At 43.5% G+C, this 9751-nt stretch overlaps 1 protein-coding gene across 1 annotated transcript in view; it reads right to left on the reverse strand.

Annotated features, from left to right (window-relative positions):
* The window catches only part of dner (delta/notch-like EGF repeat containing), a 74636-nt gene extending 67212 nt beyond the window's left edge, over window positions 1–7424 (reverse strand). Inside the window, exon 1 of the mRNA XM_040008527.1 lies at window positions 6783–7424. Coding sequence (XP_039864461.1) covers window positions 6783–7127 — 345 coding nt within the window. The 5' untranslated portion in view covers window positions 7128–7424. The remainder of the gene's footprint in view (window positions 1–6782) is intronic.
* Window positions 7425–9751: the final 2327 nt, after the last annotated feature.

Raw genomic sequence — 9751 nt, forward strand, 5'->3', positions numbered from 1 at the left:
ATTCATCTGTACCTAATTAAACAAGCAGCCATGTTTCTCTTTGCTAACAGTTTATCCGCTTACTAGAATCAGAACCTATTTTTGTCTTTGTCACAAAGAGATTTTGACACATTTCCATTGCACTGCCTGCTGCTTTATTCAAGTTTAGCCTTCACTAAGGTGTAATGAGAACTGAAGCTTCTAGTTTTTGCCAGTGAAGGTTTTAGTAACAGCAACTTCAGCATCCATCTATTCAACACCTTTTGAGAAGAATCTCTCTTCCAATGAAAGAAAGAAAAACTATTTAATCAGCCTTAAAATTTGTCTTTATTCGTAATTAGAGTGAGGCAAAGAAGCTGGACATAAAACAGAAAAAGTTTTAAAAGTAACCATGGACTCCTTTAATGGGAAATTCGACTTTCAACATTGTGGCATCGGCGTGACCTGAGATCTTCACATAACGACTGGTTGGTAAAGCAAAGATTAAAGCCTTGCATCTTGTTCTGCTGATCCTTGTGCCTGGTCTGAACCTGCATTTAAGTGGTACGTGGTGTAATATCCAGTTAGAAATTCGCTGATATTACCCACCAAGAAATCTTATTTATTCAAGCAATTAGAATCGGCAGTCAGCTAACACTAAAGTAGGTTTTTCTGACCATTTCAGTCCCAGTTATGATCATCAGTCAGGGCAGTTCATAGAGACTGATGTGATGCACAGGAATGTTAGTTCGCAGTCTTGTATGATTCAGAATCACCAGCTTTGCCATGTGGAAAATCTTCTAAACAAACAACGATTCACTGACAACCACATTCTTTACAAAATAAAGAGGATAAGCAAACTTACTGATGCACAGTATACAGCATATATAAATAGAAATGTATTCTTTATGCTTGCTGTCTTCCCGCTGACTAACAAGCCAGGGATATCAAAGAGACCAAAGGCTGGTGATGAGCTCTGAGCTCCGCTTAATTGGATGTAGCTCAGGCTGTATCTGTAGCAGCAGAGTGAATGGTCCTGGGAGACAAGAGCTGACCGCCACACACCCACACACAGACTCCCTTCTCTTCCAATTAAAAAGAGCTTCAGGACTTGGTTTTGTTTACTTTCGCAGAGTCCTGTCAGGAGAACGATCTTTTCATTGAAGAGTTGGCACATGCAGCTGGAAAAGAAAATAAACCGTCTGTCATTAGAACATTAATTTTGCTTCCTGCTCGAAACTTTTTGAAAGAATTGCTGGTGACTCTCGCTGCGTTTATGTTTTAAAGTCTAATAAACGTCTTCAGCCTGCTTCTGGATCTTAGAAAAATGTAGAAACCCCCCCCCCCAAAAAAAGGAGACAAATTATACTGCAAGTAATTTTAAATAGTTCATAAGTACAGTTTAAGTGGTGCTTAAATTCAGGTACTTTATGGGAAAAGAGGCACAAATTATACTGTGAGTAATTTTTGTAGCTCCTAAGTAAATTGGCTAAGCGACTAAGTGTGTATGTAAATTTTAAATAGTGTGTAATGTCAGGTATTTTACGGAAAGGAGATACAAATAATATTGTAAGTAATGTTAAGTGGTGTGTCATTCCTGTATTGGAGGGAACATTTCCAGGTCCTGTAAATGCTTTCTGCTTTCAGCAGCGTGGGTTTTATTATGTAGTGGGTTAACCTCGCCTTTTTACATTATTATTATGTGTTGGTGCTGCACAATTCAAGTGTCTTCTTATACCATCTATAAAAATGTGATAGGGATGGTTCTCCCTTTCCTACCAACCACAAACAAAAATCAGGGCGCCAAGTCCAACACTGTTCAACCATCAACCAGAGCTTTCAAAAAGACTGTGAGGAAAAATTACATTAGGGTGAATGAAGAAAGACTTATTCCAGTAGAATAATTTGTAGAACAAAACAGAATTAACAACAAATCATTCTTATTAGCTTTGAATACTTTTATTTATACTAGTAAAGTACTGTTTGTACAGTTTAGTTACTTCTTTGGACTTCTTTTGATTTTTGTTTTCTTATGTTCTCTCTAGAGGTAATATCTGAAAATAAGTTTGCGCATTAGAAAAGCTTCTGATTCTACATATATTTAGCCAATATTTTTCCTTCTATGAATATGGAAATGTATTTATTTTGCCTGCAACCCCACTGTGTGGATCAGAATCATCTTTATTTGGCCAAGTTTGTGCACAAAAACAAGGAATGTGACCACAATTCACTATACAAACAACTATACAAACTATAAATGCAAAACAGAGTATTATAACTGCATATGTACATATGACCTGAATGATATAACAGCGGGTTATTTCACATCGTTCATCGGAGTGACAGCTGATTATTGCATTTTTATTGCACTGACAGTAACAAAATGAGTTGTCAAGTTCAGAAACTTTGCCTTTACTTACCTGTCTTCCTCTTCCCCACTGTGCAGGTGTCAGCTCTGCTCCACGTGTCTGTTCCTTTATGACACACGGAGCAGAGCAGCAGAGAAGTGCTTTATTTGACTTGTGATATGTCTTCTAGCACAGAAAGACGCTATATGTAACAACCACATTAGTAAAATTGTTACTTATTATGTTCATACGCTGGTTTTTGAACATTTAGTAAAAGTTTTTGACCTAATGACAGACAGACTCAGCTGTAGCCAGCATGACGTCACCTACTGACATGAGAAGGCTCGAGATGAGCATTTCCAGCCTTGTCATCTTTGTGAGAAGAGAAACTGCGGGCTCATTGGTCGATCACAAGTCATGAGCCAATAAGTATAGCTCCTTTCTGAAATATACAACCTGGATCATATATTTAATTGAACCAAAATGAGTGACTGAGCCCATAAACTGACAACATTATGATCTGTAGTGACAGTAGGGAGCAGGTGGAAGACAGCCTGGAGAGGTGGAGGTATGCTCTGGAGAGAGTAGTAGAAACTAGATAGAATACAGACAGGAGGCAGAGCTGAAGGTGTTAAGATTTTCACTGGGACTGACCAGGATGGACAAGATTAGAAGGTACATGGATGTAGTGAGCCAGCATAAGGGTGCAGCTTAGGCTCTCACTCATGTTTCGAGTCTTGCATGCTAAGCTAAGCTAACCCTCCACTGGTTAGATCTGCCCACGAAGCCACAGATGTTAGAAAAGGGTGCAAGAAGCCTGAAGATTTCAACTATGCTTATGTAACAGCACAACAGAGAAAGCATGAGTGGGTAATGAGAGAGAATAATGATTGGCAAATCTTCCAGCTGAGATCTAAAAAGATCATCATCAAAAGACTTGAAACGCCGCTAGTTCTTCGCAGCGCTGACATGCTCATATGAGCTTATTAAGCTGGGGCAGACCTGCCTGCTTTAGAGGCTAATAACTCATGTGCCATATATCACCTCTCTGAATAGCAGCAAATAAAAATGAATTCTGTGTTTATAATGCCAGGGCTGTAGTTTAGTCTGCAAATTCTGCTATGATCCACTGCTTTAATATGCAGTAGCTGACTGGCTTAGTAACCCATGCAGCAAGCGCTCCGTGAATTTGCTTCATGACGGATGGTTGTTTGGTGCTGTAACAGCCCTACTGTGTTGTAGAGCAAGCTAGCAAATCCATCAGGGTGCACAACAGGCCCTTCAGTAATGAATAAGTGAGCGGCTAATAACTCGCAGAAAGGCCAGTGGCAGTAAATTCCATCAGGACAGCTTACAGGCCGCTATCCAGGAAAAAAAAAAAAGGTACAGGCAAATATTAAACCCAGAGAGTTAAACACGTAGAGGGTTTATTTTCCCCATGTTGCCCACTGCTGTGGTTTGCATTAGTCTGCTTTGATTAGAGGAGTATACACACTGCCAGGGAGGTAAGTAACAAAGCAGGATTAGCCGCAGAACTTAAAATATGTCGCAAAATATCCCGAGGCACAACAAAGACTTAAAAGTAAGCACACTGTGCAAGTTTTGTTTCACAGATTCAGCTTTGTGAGCAGCGTCACAGGCTGGAGGTAGAATTTAGATTAAAAGAGGAGGAAAGTGTGGACTTTTCATAGCTTTCTGTCACTGTTTCTTCTTTCTTCATTCTCATTTCTTAAGCTAGGAGTAGGCAGATCGATCCAAATATCGATAGGATCGATACCAATGCTGCTACAAATATCAGATCGATACTAGCGTGACGGGATCGATATTTTGCTGTGTTTCACTCGCCTAAGTTCAGTGCGTTGCACCCGTTCATCAGAAAGTAGACAAACACCGCTCCTCTCATGCAAGCACACTTTGCTCCGCCCCCTCCTCCATGCCCTGCTGTGCACAGCAGCAACGTGTTGCAGTGAATGAGGAAGTATAGCATTGTGTATAAGTTCTTTACAGCTGTGTATTAAAACACTGGAAACAGTTATGCGTGTACTGTGGGAACACCATCGACTTGTGCTACTGGTCATGAAAATATGTCCAGATTTGGCAGACTGATGATCATTCATCATCTCATAAATCATGACACACCGCTGTTCCCTACTTAAGCTGCCTTTAAAAGTTAAAAGCATCAGTCTCTGCATTGGTGTTGGCAACATTGGCCCTGTATGCTCGGTATTGGGTCGATACCAAAATTTGCAGTATGGCACAGCACTACCGTAGGCCACTACGTCTTCCCACCATATGACTTGTCCTCCTCCTGCTTTGCCCTGTCTCTTTTCTTCAGCCTCTCCTCCCCCTCTCTCACTCGACCATCTGCGTTTTGACGCATGCACAGAACGTGAGATGCAAACCAGCTTTGTGCTCAGCCAGTCAGGTCATTTACTAAATCTCAATTGACTGCTGCTCCAGTTTCCATGGAGAAGAAACAAGCAACAGGGGAGCGCAAAAATCAATGATTCCCCACTGGGCCCGGCTCGGGTCTTGTGCCGGGCCTGAGCTGTGGCGCATAAGAGGATGTTGTTGTCCTGCACAACAAAACACTGTGCAGAGTGCTCGGGCAGTTGTGCGTTCTCCTCTTTGCATTAAATTGTCACCCCTCAGCTCGGGTGGTGTGATGACACCGGCGTCTGCGGTTCGTGTGGGCCAGAGTAACAGTTAAGCAGGCTGCGGAGGTAAAAATAAAAAATGCTTTCTATTCTGAGAGTTAAAACCAGGACAGCCAAGGAGACAGTGATCGTGTCCCTTGCTAAACACTCCACTAAATTATTTAGATCCCGCTAGCGCCTGTCTTCGATCGTACATACATGGACACATATGCTTTGTAAGGAAGCACTCAGTATGCAAAGGTGCTAACTCTGGGGGGAGGATATGGCTGCCACCTGTTGGTGATTCTGCTGAGGTTCACCCAGTCACCTTGCTGTTTCCCCTCCGTGATGCTGCGGCAGACTCATTTATCCTCTCTGCCGCTGGCGGATGCTCTCTTTCACCCCAGCATGACTCAGAAGCCTGGTTGCCTATTGAGCCTAATGCTGCAGATGCTCAGCTACAGTTCGCTCATTTTAAGCTTCGAAATGAAGCTCGTGTAATCCAGCAGCAGACGCGATTTTTGCGAAAATCAGAAATGTGCCAAACTGAATAAAAGAACGAGGGCTTAGTCAGGAGTACAAAGGTGGAGCTGAAGTGTAGGTTAACGTCAAGGAAAAGGAAAATAGAGGAACATTTCTGTCCTGTTCATTTACATTTAATTCAGTCTTACTTTTACAGCCCCAAACATAACACCAGTCACCACAAGAAACTTTATATTGTAAGGTAAAGACCCTACAATAATACAGAAACACTATGAGCAAGCATTTGGCGACAGTAGGAAGGAAAAACTCCCTTTAAACAGGAAGAAACCTTCAGCAGACCGAGCTCAGGCAGGAGCATCTGCTTCTGTTAAAGTCTGCTAGCGAACAGCTTGTCACTCATCAAAACTGTCTTCCAGTGGAGTAAAACAACTCCATGCCATGTTAACGAAACCTTGCTCCTGACACTTTCTCCAGTGGGCTCTCAGTTTACCTTAATAAAAGCTCTGTGCTGGTTTAAAAGACAGACGTGAGCATCTTCAGGAATATGTTTAAAAAAAAAAAAAAAACAGCACTTCTCTTATTCATCACCATCCAGATGTAGTTAATGAATTCAGTGTGGCTCTGCATCCCTGGTGTTAATAAATTCACCCATACTTGAGTTTACACCCCAGTGAACATGCTCACTAGTGTGCAGCAGATAAATTCAATGTTAACTGTAACTAATAACATCAAAATAGTGTTTTATAACATATAATACACTACTTATATACGCTTTCTATATGGTACAGATAAAAATACACACATTTATAGTTTTCGCTTGCATCGCACTGCTGCCGCTCTTCCCTCCTGTTGCCACAGCAACGCAGCACTCGTCTCCATGTCTCGGCGATAGCACATGCTTTGATTAAATCACCGTCGGCAAACGGCGGGGAGCACTACAACGCAGTGTACCCTCAGCCTAAACTAGTGTAAAGGCGCACGTAGAAATAACACGGACACATGATGCAGGTTTGTCATTGACGTCATCTTTGGTGAAGCCTCGATTATGATCCTAAAATAGCAGTGAAAGTTCCCACAACTGAAAACAATTATGGGTCTCTGTGATAATAACATAAGTGCGCACTAAACCAAACTAAACTACATTTTCCCACCGTGCTTTTACAGAAAGTGACACAACTGGTGCCAGTTTTCTCCACATGACCAACAAAATTGCCAAACTTGCACCGGCTACTCCTTGACCTCCACTTCCTGCTCACTAAGTATGTGAAATCTTCTCCAGCAAAAGCATCACTTACGGGGACTGCTCACAGTCCATCGTGTGACAACACAGGTAGCAAAAGGTTAAAAGATTAAATACCTCACAGTTGCGTCCAGTGAAGCCCTGGTTACACGTACACGCGTACTCCCAGATGTCCTCTGGCCTGCCTGCCGAGGGGAGGAGGGCCAAGCAGAATCCCCCGTTGAGGCAGGGTCTGCCTTCGCAGGGGTCCGGACGAGGTGTCGCCTGGGTCGGGGTGGGCTCGGCCGGTGCCGGGGTGTCCGGGGCCAGCTGGAACGGAGAGGGGACGGCCCCGATGCTGCTGCTGTTGCTGCCGCTGGTCAGGAGCAGGACGGTGAGAAGCAGGGGGGACGTGAAGCTCCCTGCGTTCTTTGTGGGACGGCAGCAAGGAACTGCCGGCACACTGAACACACTCATCCTCATCCTGATCCTCTTAGTCTGGTTTTCTTTTCTTTTCTTTGTTTGTGGGGGGGGTGGGGGTGCGGGGGAAAAGGTTGTGTGTTTCTTTTGCGTCTTTGCTCAGGGCTGCTGCTCCTGTTGACCGGGCTCAGCAGCAACTGAGAGGTGTATGAGAAATGTGTGTTTGTGTGTGTGTGAAAGGAGGAGAGAGCGAGAGAGGGGCGGAGGAGGCAGGCTGGTTGGATGCTGAGGCTCAGCTGTGCGCGGGTAGAATGACTGAGAGGAGACTGGCTGATGGAGAGAAAGTAGGGATGCGAGAGGAGAAGGGGAGGGCTCTCTGCTTTTTTCTGCCTCCGAGTCACAGTGACGATGATTGCTGACGACACTCTCTCTCACACACACAAACACACACACACACCATCCTCCGCTACCCCCTCCTCCTCCTCATCACCAACTTCATGCACACACTCTCTCCTGGCTTGCCTTCACTGTGCAGAGAAACAGTGAAGAGGAGCACTGCACCTTCCTCATTTAGAGTCTCATCATCCATATCCTCTTCTTGGAGTTTGGCCTCCAAGGAGGCAGGGAGGAGGCCATTATACAGGGAAAGCAGAGAAGGAGGGGTTGGTGAGAAAAAACTCATCAGCTTTGCCAAAAGATTGGCTGCTTTCGAGTGATAACAGGCGGCATTACCATAAGGGAGATAATGCACTCTGGGCTTGTATACTGCAAAATCATGCTGATCGAGTTTGGCTGGCATGCATAAAGTTCTGTAACAAAAAAGTGTGCATAGATAAAACTGAAAGTAAGGGTTATTTAGGCCTCCCAAATCACAACAGCACAGACATGTTTAGAGCTGTTTTCAAATGAATTCAAATCCCTTGCTTTTTAGCTTTAAGAGCATCAGTGAATTATGCCAAGAAATGTGTTTAAAATGTTGCCATCAGTTCTCTTTTGGGGTAGATTTTACTTTGAGCAGACATTGTTTTTAATATGATGCAGTTCTTTGTTGTTCAAAATCCTGCAGTAGGTGATTACAGTTGATCACGTTCATGTAGCGGTCGATGTCAAAGCCAATATTATTGATTACAGGAAGTATAACAACCTGACAGCTGTGGACATAACGAAAAGATTACCCACGTGACCGCACCTGAGCGAGCTATAGTTACGGTCAGGACATAGACTGTAAATAAAAAACGGACAGCACCTCAATGACATCACAGTCCAGCTGTTTCCATCTCTTTGAAGACAGACATCAGCAGGTCTCACTGAGACCATTCGTTTCACTTTAAATTAAATTATAAATCGCAGAATCTGAAGCACCTGCTTTAAAAAAAAGACTTCAAATGTAAACTCGAAAAAAGGAAAAGTTTACTGAGGTCATAAATCACGTGGAAGCGAGGCGGTCCTCAATTCAGTGTCCCGAATACCTCTCAATTCGCTCAGGTCCAGTCAAGGTTTACAGGACATGGGGAGCTGCAGTCTCTTATGAGGATAAAATAAGAGACTGCAGTCTTCAGAGACAATAGCTGACTGCGACCACAAGATGGCAATAATCTACAGGATGGACGCTGCGTGCTTAGAGTCAGTGTGCTGTTAGAAGATGAACGTTTGCCCCAGTCCAGAGGTCGAGAGCGCTCAAGGTTATCGTCAAGGATGTCTCTGTATAATATTGCATTCATCCTTCCCTCGACCCAGTTTAGTCTCTCAGTTTCTCTGCCATCACCATGCCACACTGTAGGGATGGTAATGGTCAGGTGATGATTGGTGCCTGGTTTCCTCCAGACCTGACGCGAGTTTTTGTTTCTAATGGTCTGAGAGTCCTTCAGGTACCTTTTGGTAAACTCCCTGCAGGCTGCCATGTGGCGGCTTCTGTTTGAAGAGTCCTGGTAGTTACAAAAACTTTAATTTATAGATGATGTTGCCACCGTGCTTATCGGCACCTTCAGTGGTGCAAAAACTTTTCTGTACTCTTCCCCAGATCTGTGCCTCGGCACAATCCTGTCTCTGAGGTTTACACACAATTCATTGGTCCTCTTGTGCTCTTATGGGGATGCGCCAGAGATCCATTTTGGGTGTCATAACAAAGGCTGTGAATACTTATGTACATGTTATATTTTTTTTATAAATTTGCAAGAATGTTAAGCAAACGTCTTTCTACTTTGTTATTACGGGCTCAAGTGTCAAAGTTTGAAGTGAAAAACAAGTTTCATCTATTTTGGAATAAGGCTCTAACATGACAGAATATGGAACAAATGAAGCATTGATGCACTGTACATCCAAAACTTTAGTATGAGGAACAAGAGATCGATACCTGCCTTTATCATGTACTCAAACTCTAGACCTTACCAGGGGTGGGCAACTCCAGGCCTCGAGGGCCGGTGTCCCTGCAGGTTTTAGATGTGTCCTTGAACCAACACAGCTGATTTAAATGGCTAAATTAGCTCATCAACATGTCCTGAAGTTCTCCAGAGGCCTGGTAACGAACTAATCATGTGATTCAGGTGTGTTGACCCAAGGTGAGATCTAAAAACCTGCAGGACATCGGCCCTTGGGGCCTGGAATTGCCCACCCCTGCAACTATACTGGCAACTCAAGTCAGGCTTTGAAAGAGACAAATATCCTAAGTGTCAGGGTTACCTTTGAAT

Source organism: Simochromis diagramma, unplaced genomic scaffold (genome assembly GCF_900408965.1).
Source record: "Simochromis diagramma unplaced genomic scaffold, fSimDia1.1 OVJJ01000344.1, whole genome shotgun sequence".
In the NCBI taxonomy this organism is placed as follows: Eukaryota; Metazoa; Chordata; class Actinopteri; order Cichliformes; family Cichlidae; genus Simochromis; species Simochromis diagramma.